The sequence below is a fragment of the Ascaphus truei genome, chromosome 3 (genome assembly GCF_040206685.1).
Source record: "Ascaphus truei isolate aAscTru1 chromosome 3, aAscTru1.hap1, whole genome shotgun sequence".
NCBI lineage: Eukaryota > Metazoa > Chordata > Amphibia > Anura > Ascaphidae > Ascaphus > Ascaphus truei.
The window spans coordinates 375,605,733-375,630,798 of NC_134485.1; the positions used below are offsets into that span (position 1 = coordinate 375,605,733).

The 25,066-nt window shown below is 41.2% G+C and overlaps 2 protein-coding genes across 2 annotated transcripts in view; both read right to left on the reverse strand.

Moving 5' to 3' along the window:
* Positions 1 to 25,066, reverse strand: part of SGCG (sarcoglycan gamma) — a 143,294-nt gene that overhangs the window by 12,183 nt on the left and 106,045 nt on the right. The window contains exon 6 of the mRNA XM_075592249.1: positions 6,434 to 6,506. Coding sequence (XP_075448364.1) covers positions 6,434 to 6,506 — 73 coding nt within the window. The remainder of the gene's footprint in view (positions 1 to 6,433; positions 6,507 to 25,066) is intronic.
* On the reverse strand, positions 20,496 to 23,734 carry LOC142490586 (uncharacterized). The gene is made up of 3 exons (XM_075593000.1): positions 23,458 to 23,734; positions 21,985 to 22,062; positions 20,496 to 21,619 (listed from the first exon to the last, which is right to left on the reverse strand). Exons 1-3 carry the CDS (start codon positions 23,732 to 23,734, stop codon positions 20,496 to 20,498), a joined length of 1,479 nt encoding a protein of 492 aa, XP_075449115.1.

Genomic DNA, 25,066 nt, shown 5'->3' on the forward strand with positions numbered 1-25,066 from the left:
CGGGAACGTACTTTTACCCCAGGTGCTGTCTCGATTGCATGGGAAATTAAGTTAGTTTGTCCTGGTAAGTCAGAAAAAACATCCTGGAATTGAGTAATTATTGCTAACAAGTCCCGTTTTTGTTCAGAGGACAACTGTTTACCCATTGGGATTTTATCGTCACTCACGATGTTCTCCTGTGGAGGCTGAGGACCCAAGTCCATTTCCTCCTCCACCGGGTGGATGAATAGAGACTGCTGCATCTTCCAGGGTTTCAGCAAGTTCACATGGTAAATTTGTTTACCCTTCCTGGACCCTGGTTGAGCGATCTCGTAATCCACATCACCCGTACGGCGGAGTACTTTGAATGGGCCCTGCCATTTGGCCAGGAGTTTACTCTCGCAACTGGGTAACAATAACATCACCTGGTCTCCTGGGTGAAACACTCTCATGCGAGCATTCTGATTGTAATGTCTCTCCTGACTGTCTTGGGCTGATCTAAGATTCTCCCTGGCAAAATGGCCGACCACATCTAGGTGCTTCCTAAGGTCTAGTACATATTGCAGGGTATTCTTAGAAGGGGACTGTTCCTCCCAGGACTCCTTTAGGAGGTCTAGGATACCCCGGGGTTGGCGGCCATAGAGCAATTCAAATGGAGAGAATCCCGTGGAGGCCTGGGGAACTTCCCGCACTGCAAACAGCAGAAAAGGGAGAAGTTCATCCCAGGCTCTCTTCTCTGAATCTACAAATTTCCTCAGAATCCCTCTTAAAGTTCGGTTAAATCTTTCTACCAATCCGTCAGTCTGTGGATGGTAGACCGATGTCCGAACCGACTTGACCTCTAGTAACTTTAAGACATCCTGCATCAGTTTAGCCATGAAATTTGTACCTTGGTCTGTCAACATAACCTGGGGAAGTCCAACCCGTGAGAATTGTTCCAACAACTTGTTGGCTACTTGCTTCGCTGTTGCTGTTCTCAGGGGGAACGCCTCAGGATATCTTGTCGCATAATCAACAATTACAAGGATAAACCTGTGTCCTTTCGCAGAAGGTTCTAGAGGTCCTACCAAGTCTACCCCAATCCTCTCAAAGGGAACTGACACCAAGGGTAGAGGAACCAAAGGGGCTGGTTTTTGTCCTTTTGGACTAGTTAGCTGGCACTCCGGACATGCTGCACATAGCTTAGCAATATCACTATGCATCCCTGGCCAATAGAATCAGGTTGAAATACGGTCCAATGTTTTATCCCTGCCCAGGTGACCACTCCAAGGGACAGTATGGGCTAGAGTGAACACAGATTTAACAAACGCCTTGGGAACCAATATCTGTCTGGTGACCTCCCCTGTTTGTGTCTGCCTATTCACCCTATATAGAATATCCTTTGATAGCTCAAAATGGGGGAACACTATCACCCCCTGTGCATCTAAAATCTGTTCATCAATTTTTACCACCTTGTCATACTGTCTAGCAAGGACTGGGTCTTCCCTTTGCTTCTGGCGAAAGTCAGGGAGGTACAGTACAGGTCTGGTAAATCTCCAGGGCCCATATCCCCCTCCCTTTGGCCATCCCCAGCCATCACTTGTGACCTCTGACTACTAGAATGGTCACCTTGAGACCCAGATTTCTGCAACCAGTCCTGTTTGTCCAAGCGTCTTCGCTTCCGAGTCTTTTGAACCCGGTGTCTACTGGGAAAAAGGTCTGCCGAGAAGGGGAACAGTTTGCCAGGGTTCTCCTGAGCCCTAGATGGAGGCTCCTCATGAAAGACTGGGGCCATTAGGTCCGAAAAGAAAGGCCAGTCCCGACCGAGCACAACAGGGGCAGGGAGCCAAGGAGTGACTCCTACTTCGAGGTAAGCCTCCTGACCTTTTACCTGTAGCCGGATTTTGGCCATCGGATAGCGTTTTACATCGCCGTGTATACATTCTATGCTCCATGGGGAGTCAAAAGAACACATGTTGGGCAGTAACAGTTCCTGGAGGACCAGAGTTTTCCCAGAGCCCGAATCTACAAGGGCCTGGAAGGTTTTTCCCCCAATCAGGGCTGGAAGTAGCCAGGGCTTGTAATTTTCTCCAGTGAAGGCTGAGGCGACGGTCCTGCTGAATGAACACTCCATCAGTGGACAGTCCACATACCGGTGTCCTTGTTCTCCACAGTCAGAACATGGAGAGGGTTCCCTCGCAGGAGGGTGCTGTGGATAGCGCTCCGCTGGACCGGTTACTGAAGACCAGGCATCTGGTGGGTCCTGTGGGCGACGTCCTCGGAAGTTCCTCTCATTTTGCGATGAGCTGACATCCGGAAGGAGATGAGGGTCTCTGCGGGGACCAGCATTTGGACTCCGTCCTTGCTGGAACGACTGCTCCTTCCGTTGGACTTGGCGGTTCCGTGATGGGCCGTAGGTTCCCCATTGATCCGACCTCCCTCTTTGGGCGTCCGCAAGTGCCGGTGGAGTCGGGTACAGGACACTCGCCTGCTGCTCAGCCCCAAGAAGTTCTCCACGAGTCAGACCGCCAAAGCTAGGGTTTCAGCAGCGTGGCGTTTTACCCACGAGCGTGCGGATGGGGGTATTATTTGTAGAAATTGTTCCAAAACCACCTGCTCAAGAATTGCCTCCTTAGTGCACTCCTCGGGTTGTATCCAGCGTGTACTCAAGTCCAATAATCGCTGAGCGGGGACCCGGGGTCTCATCTTAGCGGTGTACTTCATGTTCCGAAACTGCTGCCGGTATGTCTCTGGGGTCAGACCTAAGCGATCCAGTATGGCGGCTTTTACTTGTCGGTAGTCCATTGCCTGATCTGTAGGGAGGCCCTGATATGAGGCCTGGGCTTCTCCTATGAGGAGCGGGGCCAAAGCAGTTGCCCAGCGATCTGCAGCCCAGCCCTGAGCTTTGGCGACTCTTTCAAATGTCAGTAAAAAAGGCTCTGGATCCTCGTTCGGAGCCATTTTCCTCAGGAGTATCGGGGGTCTGCTTGCCAGTTCTGCACTGGCAGACCCTTGTAATTGGGTCAGAAGCTTGGCAATCCGCTCATCCTGTGCTGCTTGTAGTCTTTCATCTCTCTCCGCTTGCAGCCGGCCTGCTCGTACAGAAAGTCTTTCAAAAGTTCTTCCATTCTTGTGTGTGTGTGTGTGGCCCTTTAACTGCAGGAGCCTTTTGAAAAAATCCTTCCCAATTCATGACACCATATGTTGCAGGGTACATGCAACTACACACGCGGGTTTCTGGACAAGGCTTATTTATTTAGCCTTGACAAATATACAGCACACAAAACAAAAATAGCTTTCCATCAGCAACAAAAGGAAAATGGCTTTTCTTCAGCAGACAGACAAAAACAGTTTCTTTTTAGCAGACAGTGTATATGGCAGTTGCCCTTTTCTATGCAGGGGACAGACAGTTCACAATTCATCCACTTTTCTAATCGGACCTTGTATCAGGAAACTCTTTAGCAATCTCCTTAGCAGCTTACTCCTCACTCCTCAACAGAGAGCCTCCTCTGTCTACAGCCTGGGTTTTAACACACCTTGATTAGGCAGCTGGGATCCAACTAATTGTCCTGAGGTTCCCAGCTGAAGTTAACCTAGTCAGTGCTGCACTGCAGACTAGACATAGGTTTTCCAGGCATATAACTGGTGGCTTTTGTTTACTAGATGATCGGTTCAAAACAAATGTTACTAATCTCATTCATATCTGACTGTTTTGATTTTGCAATGACAATGAAATAAAAGTTGTGGTTGAAAGCACAAGTCCCTGACAGCAGTGATAGTGGCAATTCAGTCCATGGCCAATTATGCAACCGCAAAGCTTACCTAAGTGTAGGTTACAAGAGTCACCCTGACAGCCTCTCTCACCAGTTGTGTTATTTACTTATTGTTACTGAATTGAATTTACTTCTTAATTATATACTGTTCAGAGTCAGTTACTCAATTCCACCCTGGATGTTATGTTGTGGAACTGCCTGGCATAGCACAGCAGTTTTGGTGCTAGCTGACCGCAGACACGCAGTGAGACTGACAGACTGTCAGGTTCTTCCTAACATCTTGGTCTGCAGTACCCATCACCTCCACCGGGAAAGCTACTGAAGCCTGTCCTTGTTGAGATCTCCCTCTGCGGTCCCTCTTGCTCTGTAATCTGATCCTCCCTGGCTGCCTTTGTAAGCTTCCTGTTCCTGCAGCCAAATGCCTGTTTATACTGGTCCCTGCTGTTGCTGTGCCCTGTTGCTGTGTCCTGTTCTTGCTCCAATGTCCTTTCCCTATGGCCCATTCCTGTCCCCGTGCCCCAGTCCTTTCCCTGTGTTCCTGTTCCTGCTTCCTCACTGCCAACCTCTGCCTGTGACCCGACAACGCCAATTTGCTGCAGCCCGTGACCCGACTATGCTACCTTGCAACGTTTTGTTCTCCTATTTCAGAGACTCAATCTTGTTTCTAACTTGTAAGATGCAGTTAGGTCCGGAAATAATTGGACACTGACACAGTTTTCATAATTTTGGCTCTGTACGCCACCACAATGGATTTGAAATGAAACAAACAAGATGAAATACTGTAGAAGTGCAAACTTTCAGCTTTAATTCAAGGGTTGAACAAAAATATCGTATGAAACGTTTAGGAATTGCAACCATTTTCATACACAGTCCCCTTATTTCCGGGGCTCAAATGTAATTGGACAAATTAACACAATCATAAATACAATTTTCATTTTTAATACCTTGTTGAGAATCTTTTGCAGGCAATGACTGCTTGAAGTCTGGAACGCATGGACATCACGAAACGCTGGGTTTCCTCCTTTGTGATGCTTTGCCAGCCTTTACTGAAGCTATCTTCAGTTGTTGTTTGTTTGTGGGTCTTTCTGCCTTAAGTTTAGTCTTCAGCAAGTGAAATGCACGCTCGATCGGGTTGAGATCAGGTGATTGACTCGGCCATTGCAGAATATTCCACTTCTTTGCCTTAAACTCTTGGGTTGCTTTGGCATTATGTTTTGGGTCATTGTCCATCTGTAAAATGAAGCGCCGTCCAATCAACTTCGCTGAATTTGGCTGAATCAAGTAGACAATATATCCCTATACACTTCAGAATTCATCCGGCTGCTTCTGTCACATCATCAATAAACACTACTGACCCAGTGCCATTGTAAGCTATGCATGCCCATGCCATAACACTTCCTCCACCGTGTTTTACAGATGATGGGGTATGCTTCGGATCATGAGCCGTTCCAAGCATTCTCCATACTTTTTTCTTCCCATCATTCTGGTACAGGTTGATTTTAGTTTCATCTGTCCAAAGAATGCTGTTCCAGAACTGGGCTGGCTTTTTTTTTAGTTATTGTTTGGCAAAGTCTAATCTGGCCTTTCTATTCTTGAGGCTTATGAATAGTTTGCACCTTGTGGTGAACCCTTTATATTTGTTCTCGTGAAGTTTTCACTTTATGGTAGACTTGGATAATGATATGCCTACCTCCTGGAGAGTGTTCTTCACTTGGCTGGATATTGTGAAGGGGTTTTTCTTTACCATGGAAAGGATCCTACGATCATCCACCACTGTTGTCTTCCGTGGACGTCCAGGCCTTTTTGTGTTGCAGAGCTCACCAGTGAGTTCTTTTTTTCTCTGAAAATGTACCAAACTGTTGATTTGGCAACTCCTAATGTTCCTGCTATCTCTCTGATGGATTTTCTTTTTTTTTTTGCAGCCTAAGGATGCCCTGTTTCCCTTGCATTGAGAGTTCCTTTGACCGCATGTTGTGGGTTCACAGCAACAGCTTCCAAATGCGAATGCCACACCTGGAATCAACTTCAGACATTTTACCTGCTTAATTGATGATGAAATAACGAAGGAATAGTCCACACCTGTCCATGAAACAGCTTTTGAGTCAATTGTCCAATTACTTTTGTTCCCTTGAAAAAGAGGGGGCTCCATATTAAAGAGATTTAATTCCTAAACCCTTCCTCCAATTTGGATGTGAATACCCTCAAATTAAAGCGGATAGACTGCACTTTAAGCCCATATTCATTATTTAACTGTAACTTGAATTTATTTTGGTACACAGCCGAAATAACCAAACTTGTATCAGTGTCCAATTATTTACGGACCTAACTGTAAGTCTACAGTATCTATCTATCTATCTATCTATCTATCTATCTATCTATCTATCTATCTATCTATCTATCTATCCACAGCTAAACCCTGCCTCCAACACAATGTTTATGCAAACTTGATATATTTATATTAGGAGTAAAGTAACTTGAAATATTTATATTAGGAGTAAAGTATCTTGATATATTTATATTAGGAGTAAAGTTTATATACGTGGGTAGGGTCAATCATGCATTACTGATATATATGTAGCATTGTATAGCTTACATATATCCTGTATAATGCTCTGAGGAAAAAGATGGACAATGATGAAGGAAAAAATACACAGCCTAAAGGATATTCTTATACAGTATGCAGGACTGAAGTCAATCAATACCTGAGTTGTTTAGAAGCATCAGCTCTGACAAGGGGTGTTTCCACAGAGTGTTCAAATATAGCACCTTCTGGTCCTGCAACAAAGAAGAATAGAACAATGTAATAAATAATTTAGAGCACTGTGCATAATTATGAGTCTCCAAGAGGAATAAAACACTGATTTGGAAAACAAGTACATGTCAAAATAACAAAGTTGTTTTTTGACCAGCTGTTAAATTGTGAATGAGGATTATATTGAGAGAAAGAGGATTATATTGAGAGTCCTTTAACAATTTGCTTTTAGAAAATGGTAATTTATTGCATTTTTATTGTATACTGCACACTAGTGCTTCATAGCCCGAATCAACAAATTCTCAGTAAGATAACATAAAAATATAAGTCCATATGTACTATATATATAACATACACATAGTGACTAGTCGCTCACCTAATAGTACCGTACCCATATGAGTGTCATTCTGCGTAGTTTGGGCATATAGGGTATTTATTCCCTTTATTTTCCCTGTCCAGTAGCCTATGGTTATTATATCATATCTACCTCATACCGTAGTGGACATTGGTTCCACACTTAAGCTAAGGCTAAATACATACCTGCTTACCTCCCGTTTCCACCGTCTCTCCCACCTGAGGATTTTTAATCCTAAGTGTATTTGTATATTAATGTTGGTTTGTCTAGTATAGTTTTAATAACATTTTGTTATTTTTGGTTTTAAATATTTTGCATTTGAGTCTGCTATTACGGGGTTTTGGACCCTTCCTTTGGTCCTATAATACTATACAATATCCATTCACCACAGTGTCTGACGTGGATACTGTAACTTTTGAGTGAAATATATAGGGCTTTTTGGTGACCCCTGCATAGCGCTTCACAGTAGTAATACATGTGGTAATCGAATAAATAACAGATAATATAAATAACAGATCATGGGAATAAGTGCTTTAGACATAAACATAATATATATATATATATATATATATATATATATATATATATATATTACAGTATTTTGAAAGGAACTTGGTTGTTTGCAGTCCAGGTGCTAAGTGAGTAGTAATAGTAACAAGTCTGTAACACAGACTTGCCCCTTGATGAAGAAATGTAATATTTAGCTGTCTAAGGGTAGCAGCACTAGTTACGAGTGAGGGGGAACTTACCCTGTATACTTATACTGTACTTATAATTACGAGAAGCAAAAAGATTCTGCTGGTTTTGTATTGCATAATAACTTAGACCAGTGTATCCCAAATGGGGTCCCGTGGAACCCTGGGGTTCCACGGAGCAGTACCAGGGGTTCCACCATGGCTCTCCTCCACCCCCTTTTCCCCCCACTCCCCCATAGCGGCTCTGGAGAGGGTGAGCAGCCACGAAGAGACAGACTGTTCCCTCCACTAAGGCTCGTGCGGGAAGCCCTGGCTCTGCACGCTGCTCGTTCGGGAAAGATGCCGCTGGCGCAGCTGCTGACCCGTGGCAAAAGCTGCCGGTGAAGAAAATGGAGAGCGAGGTGCATGAGAAGGGAACGCGAGGAGGGAGTGTGGGGAGGGTGGCGGTTACTGTACGCGCCGGAGCAGGAGAGCAGTGACAGGAGAGGAGGGCGCATGGGATATCTACTTATAAGGAAAGTGTATGGCAGTATAGAAAGGTGTGAGTGAGCAGGGGAGGTGTATAGGAATAAGTGAGGGAAAGTGTATGGGAGAGTATAGGAAGGAGTGAGGGGAAGTGTATGGGAGAGTATAGAAAGGAGTAGGGGGAAGTGTATGGGAGAGTATAGAAAGGAGTAGGGGGAAGTGTATAGGAGAGTATAGAAAGGAGTAGGGGGAAGTGTATAGGAAGGAGTGATGTGTGTGTGTGTATATGTGTATATATATAGTATATATATTATACATGTATGTATATATAAATGTGTGTGTGTTGTATAGTAAAGGAGTAACACATGTATTGTAGAGCAGCGTTTCCCAAATGGGATTCCGCGGAACCCTGAGGTCTTTTAAAAATGTATTGGGGCAGGGGGGGACTTTTAAAAAACCCTGGCGTTCCGTGAGGTAAAATTACGTGTTTTGCGAAAAAATAAAACATTTAAAGATTGCAGCCCCCAGGAGGGACGGAGACACCAACACCAGTGCGGGGTCCCTTCCCCCCTACACCATAATAATAAACAAAGAATCTGATGCTATAATTATCATATAAGTAAGAGTAAAACCGTATCATTTTTTCCCCCTGATGGGCATGTATACAGGGCGGCTGCATTTATTTATGGGACCTGAAAGAGGACAAAACGTGTAGTTGCCTTCCCCCTGGAAAAATGTAACTTTCAATTTAAAGATATTTGATCTTGAACCAAGAAATGTTTTCGCCTGCGGCGTATTTCTTTTTTTTTTTCATGTGCTACGCTAAAAATATTTAAGGGGTTCCATTTTGTTGTACAAAATAAAAAAGGGTTCCACGACTACATTTAATTGGGAAACACTGACTTAGACATTACTCGGTTATTACTTAAAAGAGCATAACATTTTTTTAAAAATCCCCCTAAGTGGGCAGCGGGGGGTCTCTGGAGTTGAACCACATTCATTTAAGCTCAGAGGGCTCTCTGCTTCCTGAGATACTTACGTCCGTAGGTGCTGCCGGTATCTTATGCACGTTTAAAGGTCCCGCATCACGTGAGCATATAGGAAGCCACGACACATAACGTTGCAGCTTCGTATTAGCCTGCGTCATGAGGGACCTTCAAGCAGCCCTTTTGTTTGCTCAGCTGTGGCTGCTACCGCAGCTGAAATGACCATGGTTCAGCTCCGGGGACCCCCTGCATCCCAACAAGTATGAAAAAGAACCCTAGACTCTGGGCACAAATGTACCTTTAAGAGAAGCAGTATGTTATTGTACGTTACATTATATTTGTCATATTTGTCATATTGGACAAGCAAAAGTACAAAAGTATCAGACAGAAAGCACAATTTGATGCAGGCACTATATTTGCAGTACCACCGGTTTCTCAATCCCACATTTTGTACTGTATATATTTAATTTAAAATACTTTGTACCCTGTTAAACATCCATTTAGAAAAAGCTGGTCAATACACATCTAAAATCTTATTTACCGATGTACATAGAGAATTAGTGAATGCACATTTAAAACCTCACTCTTCACTTGGTTACTATATCAATATCAAGAACTAGTAATTAATTCTGTACATTAAAAAAAAGTACTTTGCCATGTGTCCCATTAACTCCTTACAGTGGTGGCTATAATTATCTAAATAGAACTATTATAGGCAATATATTACAGTTATAGTAATACATTGAGTGCCATTTCTGATGTAGATTAGTAGGATGAAGAACCTTTAGTTACTAGTGGGGTTTGTGGATAGTAGCATAATACACAGAAGCGTAATACGACAATGCTATCAAATTAATAAATGGGTACCAACTAAAAACAATGGGGGTTATTTACTAAAGTCTCCCAGCAGCATAACCAGGCAAAGACTGTGCAAAATAATTGCACCAGATTGATGAAAGGAAATAAATCCCACTGCTTCCAATTGGATTACTTTACTTTTATGAATATCGCTCTGATTTTTGCCCTGCTTTTGAAGCTGGGAGACTTTTATAAATAGACCCCATTGTGACTAAACTCTCCAAATTGTGTGTTATTTATTGAAAAGGACAGTAACTATACAACATAAATACATTTGCTAAAAAATAAATGAATACTATACTATAAAACCAAGAGCTCTACATATGGTTTCATACCTCTTCCTTCTATACACATTTACTCATATCATTGAATAGAAATTCAGCAAAGTCATCGATTTTGGAAAGCAAATGCTAGGTTACATTGGGGTGCTGCTCATAGAGTGGTTAGTAAATGTATAAATCACATTTTCTTCATTTCTGATATTAATTCAATACTTACTATATTAAATTATTAATAATGATGTTGTTTAGATTTGTTTCCTTTACTCTGATTTAGAAAATAAAGCCCCTAACCCTTTTCTATCCTGGAGAAAATATCAATATTGAAGCATTACTGTACGTATAGTTTTTTCTGTATATTTATTTTTTGATACAGTATTTACATATTTATATTGCTGACAGTTTATTTTTCACCATAAATACACTCGCTAGTGTAGCGGTGTTTCCCCCACCCGGTGGGAGATTTGGCCATTACTACGTATGTGGTGCATGATACCTGTTGGTAACAGGAGGGCTGAGCTGTCCGCCTGTGGTAGTGGGGACACAGGATCAGGTTTCTGGGGTACATTACCCATGTTTTTCCTTAGCAGTGCAACACCTCCATCTCCTGTAGGCTACAGATGTATGGAGGTGATCTCCCACAGTAAAATTACTCCCTCTCCTCCCAGTAAGATCACACACCAGACAGGAGGTATATGCAAACAGGAATGGCTTTATTGGGTCAGCACTCACAGCACAGCAGTGATCTGCTCATTTACAGTTTCTCAGATCAGCTATCCAGCTGGATGATGGTCCCTGGACAAGCACTACAGGTGAGGGCTCCTGCAGCTGTCCTAGCTCTTCCCAACCCTTTTATCAGGAGCCAGGGTATAGGTGCACACTCACTCTCCCCCAAGGGGAAGAGGAACAGAGAAGCCCCCAATCTCAGGCTCTCTGTGTGTGACCTGCCTCTCTCAGTGGGGAGAGGAACACCCCTTAATTTGGGCGGCAAGTTCCTTAAGGACAGCCAGGGGGAGGGCACTAAGTCTGACCCCTGATAGGCCCAAGGACACCGCCTCCCACTGTCACTCAAAGACACTGCAAGGAGTGGGGAAAACCCATGATTTCTACTGGCATCCTGCTCTTACAAGGGCTTACTGCCAGGAGGGTAGACTGGTAGCCAGAATACCAGTCCTGGCTGCACAAGTATTGTAGATGTATTTTAGTTCAGGGAACATGTCTATTACGTATCTAATTATGATTTTTGGTAGTAAATAGTTGTAGCAGGACAACATATTTAATTTAATAAACATGGACGTTTTTCACAAATGTTGTACTGTAAACAAGGGGTTAATATCTCAGCAGTGTATTAAAATTGGAGAAAATGTGAAGCTAATGTTGAACAAAATCTACCGAATAGCAAAAGCCTAGTATATTGGTCGAGTAAATATAGATACTGTATATATGTAACAGGATATAACCTTTCTTTCCCCCTGTTAACTCTATTATGTAAGTCTTGTTAGCTACAGGCAGTAACAAGTTAAATCTATGGGCTCTTGACCCCCCCATATGCCCCTCTTGTGAGTGATGGAAGTAAGGTGTTGACTCATGGCCTGTGTAAGCCTATCAGGGATAGGTACAGTCCATGAGCCCACCCCTTCTTGAGTCTTCCAAGTGGGAGTAGCAAAGTTAGTCAGTCTGATTCCTGCTTCGGTGAAGAGAGGAAGATTGAGTCTCTCCCATGGCGGGATGAGCATGCTCACCCTCAGTCTTTGGACTGAGGGAACATCAGGCTCAGCCACCAAGGCCTGTAAGACCAGGGCCTTCACCATCTAGAGGTCTGGGATTTCCAATACTCTGCACCCCACCATAGGGAGAACTGCAGTGGATGCCTGCCATGTATGACAATAAAGATCCTTTTTCTACTATACACTGCTGTGTGAGTATCAGTCTTTGGGCAGGAGAGAGAAGAATGCAGTAGTGGGGGCTGATTTCTGGACACCTTGGGACCCACTACGGCTAGAGGCGCTGAACACCAGAGAAAGAACTACAGAACAAGAACCCTAACCTGTCCAAGTCTCTACTCTACCGCAGACAGCTCAGTATCTCCTGCTCCAAACAGGTAGTGCACCACACACATGTAGCATAGGCTGTGGAATAATATCAAAGCTTAACAAATATATACTGTATTATTTTGTGAAAATACTGCTTTGGCACAGATTTTTTCCATAAGGACATTTTCATTGTTTGTGTGGTGCTTTTGTATTCTTGCTTACTCAATAAAACCATGGCTTAAAACAAGCAATTGACAAAAAAAATGGTGATACAGTATGGCATTATCTCAGTTCTAAATGTAGAGTTTAAGGGCCTCATGCAGTAAGCGTTGATAAGGGAATTATCACCATTTTATAGCCAAAATTGGGTTTGAGATTCAGTAAGCGCCGATAAGTGCTTGATTTCGCCAGGTTTCGGAGCCGATTATTTTGTTATGGCCAGTCGCCTGCCGATAAGCCTGTTTTCGCCACTGATCGCCACTTTTTTAAATCGGCTGGATTCAACAAAAAAAATCAGCTTATCGGGGCTGATCGGCACTACGAAATTGAGATGTTATGGCCGATTTCTCCCGCCAACTAAAGTTGGCAGTTTGGACGGGAGAACGATCGCTAAGGCTGCCGGAACGGCACTTAGAAAAAAAAAATCTTCTGTACATCAATGGAGTCAATGGAGCGGGGACGTATAACAGTATAGTACTGTTTACGTTTCATTGCTCACAATACAAACGTCATTTGCATTACAGTGTGGAGGGCATTCCCTGCATTGTGTCACGGCTGACGTGTATTATTTGCATAACATTATACTTTTACATGTTTTCAGCATTTGCGGGTCACATTACTCATCATGTGATGATGTGCCAAGGGAAAATACTATACTCAACTCTTAAAGGAGAACCTCACATCATAGCACACATTTTACTGAATTGATCGACAATTGTTTACATGATGTTACACATGTCACACATGTCACACATACACCGTATATTCATGTTCCTTTACATTACACAATGCTTGTAATGTGTCACGCATCTTTAAACGTTCATGTACATCTAAATTCTCATGTTTACATCTACGTTTGGTCCTCCCTATTTTCATGACGTCACTTATTGGACGCGCAATCACATTGCATATTTACATTATAACCGTTGCATTACAAGCACTTCAACCTAACTTATACACACATGTACAGTAATTCATCATTGGGACACCTTGTAAACTCATTCTATAGCAACTATCCTCATTACATAAATGCATGCATATGCACACGACTATTCATTGTTGGCAACATGTCACAATAACATGGCTAATTACACATGTTACACAAAACTTTTCCCACATCAATCTCAGCCTTTTTGTCTCATTACATGACTGACTCTTGCGTTCACAAGTTTTACATGCATTGCACATGCAACTATTTATTTGCAAGCAATGTTTGTACAAAGCATCACGTCACATCATTGGCAAATATCATCATTCCCTGCAGAATACACACAACAACTGCACACAGCTTGCCACACAAGTACTTTATTATGTTAATGTAAAACCTTGCATTTTACTATGTCACCTGACATCATCACATACCTATTTAAAGGACGCCCATTACCTGCTCATTCACAGCTACTCATTTCAAAATGTTGAGATTGTTTAGGAGACGGAGGAACATTCTTTTCTATGACATGCTTGATGATGAAGACAATCATATAGGGCAAGGGAGGGACACACCGAGGGACAGTGACAGGGACAGTGACGCGGATACGACAGGGACAGGGAGAGGGACAGGCCGAGGGACAGGGAGAGGGACAGGAGATCAGAGGAGAAGACAGAGGAGACAAGTTGTGCCTCGTCCGCGTCTGTACAGGGAGAGAACCCTGTTAGATGGGATGAGTGAGGAGGAGATTGTAAGTCGCTATCGTTTGAGTTCAGCAGCAATCTTAGCTCTTTATCAGGAGATAAGGGGAGATTTAGATTTTTTCACAGCCAGAGGTCGTGCAGTCCCTGGGCTTGTTAAAATGCTGTGCTCATTACATTATCTTGCTTCCGCGTCATACCAGACAACTGTGGGCATAGTGGGCGGGGTCTCGCAATCTACATTCTCGCGGGCCTTGACCCAGTTTCTCTATGCACTCAATAGACGCGCTAGGAATTATATTCATTTTCCTACAGAGGCGACAGAGTGGCTGGAAGTCAGGACTGGCTTTTATAATATAGCAGGGATACCATGTGTGCTGGGTGCAATCGATTGCACACATGTTGCTTTGATTGCACCTAGTCAGAGTGAGCATGTGTACCGCAATCGGAAGCACTACCATTCACTCAATGTACAGGTGGTATGTGATGCGACGATGAGGATAATGCATGTGGTACCCAAATTCCCTGGTTCCAGTCACGATTCCTCTATCCTGAGGAACTCTTCAGTCTTCCATGCGTTCGAAGAGGGACATTTTGAACATGGTTGGCTGCTGGGTGAGTACACATTTACATGTTATAACACAAAACACATTTTTATTTAGGAATGTTGGCATTGTACAATTTGATCACTAATGTCAGCTTATGTGTGCTCCATTCATTATAGGTGACTCAGGATACGGAATTAGGCCGTGGCTCTTGACTCCGGTGCTAAACCCTCAAACTGAAGCAGAGGAGAGGTACAATGCAGCCCATATATCTACAAGATCTGTTATAGAGAGGACATTTGGCCTACTCAAGACCAGATTTAGGTGTCTGGACAGAACTGGTGGGGCTCTTCTATACAAGCCTCAAAAAGTCTCTGATATTATCCTTGCCTGTTGCATTTTGCACAATGTTGCACTGAGGCACAATGTACAAGCAGACCTAGCTGAGCCTTTGGTAGACGAGCATCCCACCCATGTAGCTGCTGAAAATGAACAAACAGCCAGTGGTGGCCAGACACGCCAGAATCTCATCAATTCATTTTTTTCTTGTAAGTAAAAACATATATGTTCCAAGTTCAACTTTTATACTTACATTATGTTATCTTAACAATAATGTTTTTTTATATAACCTTCTGTTAGGACACAGATGAATATGGGTTGCACACCTTTCTTTTCTCTGCTGTGTGCACAAAGGGATGTGGCACCGGTATGTTATTGTTGCACAGGTTATATAATCCCTCTTCAATTGTACTTTAGTTGTGTGTATGTGAATACAACTGGGGTAACAAAGCACTAATATTTTAGCATTGTGTTGTTCCTTATGCTAACACAATACACATATTATGCCCATACTCATTCATGCTTCTAGTATGCTTACATACAATGTTATTGGTGCAGTGTAACATGTACATCCATATGATGTGTACACCAGGCTCATTTACATTTTGAATGTCATTAAATATACATGGTGTTGCACATTTAACACCAAATACACACTTTGCTGTGTTGTTTACGGTACTGAAGATGGCATGTCAATGTTTGCAATTTATATATTGTTCCTTTGCATTATAGGTATATCTCCAGTATGACTGATCATGGTACTGTATGTATATTTGATGACATCTCTCATAAGATGTGCCTACCTCAATCTTCCTATAATTATTTGAAGTAAAAACACAACATATTGTTTTAAAGACAAATGTAACATACATGTACTTTCTGTATCATGTATATGCATTTAGCTACTCTTGAGCTTTCATGTGCATTGTATTAGAAAATGATTACTCACATTTTATCACATTTTATGTATGTTTCCTTATAAATTCCATTCATGTAATATAGAGCTGTTTGGAGAAAAGGGGATAACTGTACTTATTTGTTTACTTACGGGAGCTCATTCATCACGGATGAAATTGACTGATCATAACACTCCATGCATGAATGCCTGTAATCACAACAATGCGTACTACATCTTATATTTAGCAATGTAGGTGTTTTTTAATGCTAGGAATTAATAGTCAACATGAATTTAAATTTGTGACATGTGTATGTATAAGTCACACGTGTGTGGATGTGTCCTACATGTACCAAGTGTAAAACTGTGAACAGAAAACACTATTTTGTTGCAAATGTTAGTGTCATTTAGCATTTCTAATTTACCTATATGACAATGTTGGTAATATTTTTGCTATATAATTCACGTCACTTCATCATTATCATGCTGATAATTATCAAGTATTCTCACAATTGTAACGTCAATCACGTGCACATTAGCATAGACACACTTTTTAAGACAACTGTTTGTGTCTGAATCAATTTGTGTAGGATCCATGTATAACACCGACAAATGATAACACCAGCTTTATTATGGTAGCTTATATCATCATATTGACTATACGATGTATTTTTAGAAAGTTTAATAAACACAGTAAACTATAGTTAGTTAGGTTAATGAAATATACACAGAAACGTACTTCATTACATGATGTTGATGTCATATTCAGAACATCATGCATTGTAGGGGACCACAACATCTGGCCAATAACATTAATTGCTACAGTCCCAAACCATTTTATCAACATACCCATGTAACAAGAGATTTTTAACAATAAAGGGCTAGTTGGTTGTAAGTGTCCTTTACATTGGGAGAAGGAGTGGCTCAGTAAGTAAAGACACACACTGGCACTGAGAGTTTGAAGCAGGGGAGTCTGGTTCAATTCCCGGTGTCGGCTCCTTGTGATCTTGGCCAAATCACTTTATCTCCCTGTGCCTCAGGCGGCCAAAAATAAATTGTAAGTTCCACGGGCCAGGGACCTGAGCCTGAAAAATGTGTCTGTAAAGCGCTGTGTACAACTAGCAGCGCTATACATGAACATGCTCATATTATAATTATTATTATTATTCTTATTATTATTGTTACATAGTTTCGACAGTCATACGTTCCATTACACAATAGAATACACAAATGTGTTAGCAGAGTGGGAATGGTTGTTATATATAAAACACACCATGCCATAAAATGATAGTAGTCATTAAAGAACACTCAATAAAAATTCATGAGGCACTATTTTGCAACATCATTATGTTAATTAAGTGCTTATGCAATAAAGGCATAAGTGTATCACATTTTTAATTGTTTGTTAATAAGCGCTGCAAGCAATATAAAATTAGTTCCATATGTAGTATAGTAGTCGGTGGCTCCTCCTCACAATCATCTCATATAAAGGTAGACTCTTCTGAAATCATACATTGATCCGATTGTATCTTCCCCGACATCTCTGAAATACAGCAAACACATGATGGTCAAAGATGGCACCTTACTATATATGTATCCGTGACAACGCGTTACACAGCTCTATATGATTGTGTACATACACACGTCACTCACTTATATTTTAGAAGTACAAGTGTACATCAGTATGTAATGTTTCCTTAAATTTGTAGCAGGCATAACTATGTATATGATGTGAACGTTGCCTGTATACTGAAAAATGTGCGCGCACATCTTAGTGTGCGCACGCACTTCAGGCTTGGCTGCACTAACTGTTTGCGCATGCGCAAAACAAAGCGTACGTTGTGCGTTCAATACAGGTTGAAAATATGATTAAACATACAATCTTTATTTCAAATACAATGAATACGAAACTACATTCGTTCTAAACGAGTACATCTGTATTCTTTTTAAACAGACGTGTTTGGACAGAAAGGACGGCCGATAACACAAGCGCAAATGCAATACGTGTGACGTCATGTTAAACCAGCGTGAAACGCACGCTAACACTCCTCCCACTCAATTAACATTCGGCTAACGCCCAGTGTACGCCCCCACTGTATGACACACTGCAGTTACCGTTACTATAACAAAACATGACAGCCAATAGGCTTTGAGGCGCGCACGTCGCTTGGGGGCGGGACTTACATCCGTAATCCTTTTTAAGGACGCCTTGGGCCATGACAAGGGTCCCACGTCATACGTGGTGGACCCGCTTTTAAATGTTGTAGATGTAGCATGATAACAAAACAGGTATGTGTTAGAGTTATGGTAAAATTTTGCTAATATGTTTAAAGTGATAGGAAAGTACGTATATTTATTCCGTCAGCAATGTGTACTACTCTTTCAGGTTCTACTATATTGTATTCGGAAACAATTTGTTTGTGATCGCTACATGTTATGCAGTCTGCTATGTTACGCTGTATCCACGCATTGAAAGGGAAAATGGTGGTTAGACAAAAAAAAAAAATGTAAACGCAGAGTCAACGCATAACGATTGTTATATTTACCATTCTTCTAGAATTAACTCTTCGTCTGCCTGCAACTGGTCACTCCAGAAATGCAAGGCATTTTCATCCACGCTTGACCCAAACGCTGAATCCAGTATGAAACACATCTCCTCCATGAAGCGCTCATAGGAATCGCCACTGCTTTCTTCAAACAATTGGTCGGGAGGTATGTTCATTTCTTCGGGTACCCATTCCAATGCTTTTTCAGCTGAAAGGCTTGGTACAGAATCATAGTAGTTATGTTCTTGTACAATGTGGGTTTCAGGAATGGAGGGTGCAGATATTGCAGCAGCTATCGATTCACACGGAACAGTAGTAGCGGATCCATTGCTATTGGCATTAGGAATAAATATGCCTTTAACCACAATATATGTGCCTTCTTTCACGGTGAAATGTTTTTCTTTGGCAATCTTCCAGAAACCATAGTTGTGTTCTAGCTTATCCTGCACACGTTCAAAAAAGTCATTTGTTGATAAAGTGAATCTTATTGATGAATTAAAATTGCGCGCATGCCGACGGTTTTGGTAATAAGGATATTTTGCTCGAATCAAATCATAGATTTGGCGTGTGCTTGCTTGATATCCGCAACTTGATAAAATAGCTTCTGATATCATGTATTTATAACCTAAATTCGGATTCATAATTGTCACCAATTCATCAGCCATTGCAGAGTAGCACAAAAGATGTGTGCAGGTATCTGTTCTTTGCTCATCAAAATGAAACTGCTCAGTGGCTAACAAATTGCTGTGTTTCCTTTTCAAGGTCAACAAAAGTATAAACTGTAACTCCTTATTTCAAACGCCAATTGGATTTCTAGTTATAATTGCTTGAAGATTTGTGGTTTGTGATAGCCGCATGTGGGACAAACATGTATCCTTTTTTTATCTCCTTTTTGAAAAAATTACTACACTTTTCATTCAGTAACATTGAGTTTTCTTGCAAAATAACAAAGACCACTGTGTGAAAATAGTGCTTAGACAGCCATATCAGTAAATTCACACACCTGCAAAATGAAATGTTTTTTTCCCACATCCATTTCTGTGTGTATTTGAAAGTCTGTTTAAGTCCCTGTCTGCATGAGTTTAAATACGTGTGTATCTATATATATATATATATAAATATATCTATCTCATAAATATATATATATATATATAAAGTGTATATTGTACTATGTGTATGTGTATGTGTATGTGTATGTGTATATATATATAAAAAAATATTTTTTTTTTGTTTTTTATATATTATATATATATATATATATATATATATATATATATATATATATATATATATATATATATATATATATATATATATAAAAAAAAGTAATTTTTTTTTTTTTTTAAATATTGCTGGAGTACACACAACATATTGATGGCAGTAAGTAGGCCTTGTATGAAACCTATTTAAATGGTGATAAACATGAGTGAATTAAGTAATAAACATTTGTTTGCGCCCAATAATGTTAGAGGCTCACACTTAGTATACTTCTCAAACATTAGGCCTGTATTATTAAAATACTGTGTTTTCACAAGGAAGCATGAAGTGTATGTTTCTTGTAAATACATCTATACCAGTTTAGATAGCACTATATATACACACACACACACACACACACACACACACATACACACACACACAGTGTGTGTCTGTGTGTGTGTGTGTGTGTGCATATATCAATACATACTACATATATATTAGTATCAATTCAGAGATGTTCTTGAAACAAGAACACATAAATGATTAAAGGACAACATTACAATGGGCAGCAAAGGTAAGTAATATGTAACACAAAATCCTGCTGTACACGTACAAGAAAGATGTTTGCAGTTAAATAGGTGCTTTTATAATTGCATGAAAATAATATGCACATGCAATGATTACATCAATTAACACACCCAAATGCAATGTTTTGCTGCAAAGTCAATGGCAGCTTCTCTAAACTTAGCAACTGGCTCCTGGTGGACCATTACTGAACAGACGATTAAAACATAAATATTTAGAACACTATTCATTAATTAGGAGTGTTCACATTTCCAAAACTTCACGTGTACAAGAACATACTTGAAAGTTTGGAAACAACACAGTCTTCAGCATACATACAATAGTAATTAGATAATGTGAAGTCAACAAAACAAGGCCAAAGACATATTTTCTGAATTATAACATTTATTTTTTTTGTTCCTTTTGCGAGCGAGTAACAGGCCTGCTTGTTGTCTCTTGAATTTTCCTTTTTCTTTTGCCACCAACTTTAGGCACAGCAGAGCCACTTTGAGTGGCCTCTGGCACTTCACGGGCAGGGCTTGTGGGCAGTGACTCACCTACAGGGCTTTTGGGCAGTGACTGTTCACCTACGGGGCTTGTGGCCAGTGACTCACCTACAGGGCTTTTGGGCAGTGATTCACCTACAGGGCTTTTGGGCAGTGATTCACCTACAGGGCTTTTGGGCAGTGATTCACCTACAGGGCTTTTGGGCAGTGATTCACCTACAGGGCTTTTGGGCAGTGATTCACCTACAGGGCTTTTGGGCAGTGATTCACCTACAGGGCTTTTGGGCAGTGATTCACCTACAGGGCTTTTGGGTAGTGACTGTTCACGGACAGGGCTTGTGCCCACTGACACATGTGAGCTAGTTGGTAGACACTGCACAAGTGATGGTTGGTCTGTTTCATGTGTGTCTTTTGTTGTTTTTGACCAAAAACTGGTCAGTAGTAACTGCTTGTATTTTGTTTTTGTGGGCTCCTTTGTAGGTGTCAGCTGCTGATTTTGTACAGATGGCAGTGGTAGTATGTCGTCAGGAACCTGCACAGCAATCTCTGCTACTTGACCGGTAACATTTGGGCCTGGTGAATGAATATCAGATGAATGTGGTGAAAACTGACCTGCATGAACAGATCCTGGCTGGGAGGTGTTGAATTGTGGTACATTAGTCATTCTCCAGTAATTAGCTTGTGTTTGCTGAACAACTAATGCTTCGAATGAGGTGTTGATTTTTTGCAACTGTTTCGGCACTTCAATGAAGACTCTGTGGAGATGTGCCAATTGTGAAACTGTTTCTTCCTGCAGTGCAATCATCCTTTCCAGCACTGTCATGAAGTCAGAATGGCGACGATTTTCTGCTTCCACAATTTTTCCCTCAGAAGCTACAATTGCATCGTATGTCGTATTTGCTGGACGATTTGCCGGTAAAACAGTTTCAATTGGAACGTCTTCATGGTCACTTGCTTCTATTTGTGTGTGTATGGCGGTGGCGTCATCATCATCATCATCATCATAATCCTCTTCATCATGTTCTACAAATAAATGTACAAATTATTAAATGTCATGTTAATCTCTGCTGTGTTACTATGTAATTGTACTGTGTCATAAGTAACAACTAACATGTTTCCATACGTTTTATAACCTCACATTAAAAACTACCTTGACTTAAGAATAATGTTTGGACTCAGTATGAAATATGAGTGAATGAAAACTTGCTGTAAACTCAAAACTCCTACATGATAGTTAACATCACTAACACAATACAAGTTGCCTTACACTTCATTTTCACTGACACTAAGTAATCCTATTTAAAGAAGATGTGCAAAACAAATAACGAACATGACAACATAACATATAGAAGAGCACATATTATATGGCCACCAACTGATACACTCACCTTCTAGGTGTGTTGAGCTGGCTGACCCAGGTGAAGACACTTGTTCAGTCTCAGGTGACACATGTCCTTCAGGGGCAACTATATATAACAATAACATAAGTTTTACATTTACATGTGTAAATATTGAACAAACAGTTATTGTATGTTCTGTATTTATGAGTATCTAACAGCATCATTTCCTTAACCCAAAATGTGTGTGTGAAAGTGAACATAAATAGTTGTAATAACAATGAACATGCCTGTGTACTTAGAAGTTTTGAGTTCCCTAACATACAACATACTATGGTTCTGCAGTAATGCGTGAGGAAAAATACATTACATTTTTACATAAAAATCATATGTTGTGTAGTGATATCAGTATCATAATGTACATAACTATCATGAGATGACCATTCACAATGGTTATCATGAAGGTGGTCATATTGCAAAAAGTGTTGTTTTTGGTAGAGGATATGTGTGGTACATTAATATAAGATGTGGCACACATGAATGTGGCTGTGACTAAACAAGACAACACATGCAGTGTGTGATAATGTGTCGTTGATAGTAGTTCAACTATAGATATGAGTGAACTAATGTGTGACGTACGGTTTGATAAGTAATGAGTTGTTGGGGCATTTAGTAGCTAAAGTGAAGCTTTCAAATGAGTGTGATTAACTTCAGTTGTGCTAGTGAGGTTGTAAGAACGGTTGTCCCTTCCCCAAAAAGCCTAATCAGCCACACCTTTCAATTACTTGAAACAGGTGAAAATGGTGTGAACTAAGTTGCCCCTAAAATGAGGCTGTAATTAGTGTGTGTGCTGAACCCCACCCCCTCTGTTGAAGTGTATGCTGTGATGAGATATTAATTGCAGCTGCTTTAACACAATGGTAGATGAGCTAAATAGTCGTGTGCAGTTTTTAAGTTATGAAAACAATGACATAAAATATGATACGTGTGCCTCATTATGCTGTCTGTATATGACTTAAATCAAAAATGGACCTTTTCATTAACAACTATAGATGTGTTAGTGCAAGTGATGTTTGTAGGCCGTTGCATGCAATATATTTGATGCATGCTTAAAATAGGCAGTAATGTCATGTTTGTCGGAGTAAAATAAATAAAATACACAATAATATTCTACATATTTCTGTTCTGTACCTGTAGCTAGTAATAATTTCTCATTAACATGTGTTACACATGTGTACTACCCTGTTGTTCCCCATCTTCGCCCACCATCAATTGCTTCCACTGCAGCAATGCATTTTGGGAATTCACATGTAAATGAGCACGCAATGGCACGTGCTATATTAGTTACTGCTTTTAGTAGGACTACAACATATATGTCTATTTTGAGATATATATGTATACAGAATCAGACATATACATATATAGATGCAGGTATGCTTATATTGTGAAGACAGTATAAAAAGCAGTGTAACTATGCAAAATAACTGTAAGCAACGACACGCCTAGTACAGTAATATTTCTCACCTGGTGGAAATTGTGAGGGGTAAATTCCTATATCACGGTCACCAGGTAAGCCTTCCACGACGACGGGAAGTAATTTTGCCCGAAGCAGCTCCTCCAATGGACTTAATATGAGACGTTGTGGTGTGGGCCCACCTCCAGTGCCAGTAGCATGCACGCGTTGGTGTTGTATTTTCTTTTTCAATTTGGACCTAATATCATCAAATCTCTTATGACAATTCCGCTTGTCCCTCACATGATTCCCACACGCATTGACACCAATGACTATTGTGTCCCACATTTCTTTTCTGCTTGCTGAACTTGTCTGCCCTTGAAAAACATATAAAATATATGAGGTAAATGAATAATAATATAAGCACCAGTTTCCTACACTGCTAGCTGTTCCAAGAGATAGCAAACATGCTGTTTTATGTGTAATATGTGAAGCACATGAGCATTCACTACTAAACCTATACATGTAAGCAAGGTTGCATTCATATTGTATGCAGTTATGGCAAATTGACCGCCTGTGTTTAGTTGTCCTTGTAAGGCATGATAAAAAGCTGTGTTTCCAGACTAATTAACATAGAAAGATATTGTGAAGCCATATTTGCATATGAACAAAACTCAGATGACCTAGGATCACATGTATTTGAATAATAAATGTAAATGTACACTTACCTAGTAAATGTCCATATATACTGTCATAGTGCTCCAGAATGCCAGTGACAAGAGCTGTATTTTCCTGGTCATTGAAGCGAGGATTACGTGGCTTCTCCACACGTTTCTTCCGAGCAGGTTTAGGGTCAGAGCTTGGCTGGTGCTGACTGGACTCTCCTTCTTCCAATGGAAGAGCCTCCAAAAGCTGCCCACCAGCAAGCACGCCACCACCATCCACCCCATCAGCAACTGCGCCACCAGCAGCACTCCCAGCACCAGCACTCCCACTCCTAGCACCAGCACTCACACTCCTAGCACCAGCACTCCCAGCACCAGCACTCCCACTCCCAGCAACAGCACTCCCACTCCCAGCACCAGCACTCCCACTCCCAGCAACAGCACTCCCACTCCCAGCAACAGCACTCCCACTCCCAGCAACAGCACTCCCACTCCCAGCAACACCACTCGCAGCACCAGCACTCCCACTCCCTGCAACACCACTCTCACTCTCAGCAACATCACTCCCCTGAACAGTACGTTCACTCCGACGCGTACTCCCACGAGTAGCACTCCCACTCCCACCAGCATCACTCTTCCCACGCTTTGCGGGCATACTTGCAGCACTCACAAAAAACAGACAATAAATGTACAGCCAATCACACGAAACACTTCCACATATAAAACAAGACAAAGATGTAAACAAAACAACAATGGACAAAGCTCACCCAATACACAACAAGTCTCTCAGTCAATATGCAAATCTTCAAACAGCCAGCTCTGTGCGTCTCTCTCTCTCTCACTCCCAACAACACAGAGAATGAATAGCAGTACACGTTGCCTTTAAATATGGCGCGCAATCCAAAACATGCTTGTTTCGCCTGATTCAGCAAGATTTGTGATTGGGCAACCTATCAGCACCGCGCCACGCACGCCGATACACCTGTGTGTGATCGGCTAATCATCGTGAGAGTGG

Coding starts and splice junctions, on each gene's coding strand:
- LOC142490586 (XM_075593000.1), bottom strand. CDS start 23,734: ATGTGGGACACAATAGTCATTGGTGTCAATGCGTGTGGGAATCATGTG. Junction 22,063..23,457: donor CCCCTCACAATTTCCACCAG/GTGAGAAATATT, acceptor TGTTATATATAG/TTGCCCCTGAAGGACATGTG. Junction 21,620..21,984: donor CAGCTCAACACACCTAGAAG/GTGAGTGTATCA, acceptor ATTTATTTGTAG/AACATGATGAAGAGGATTAT.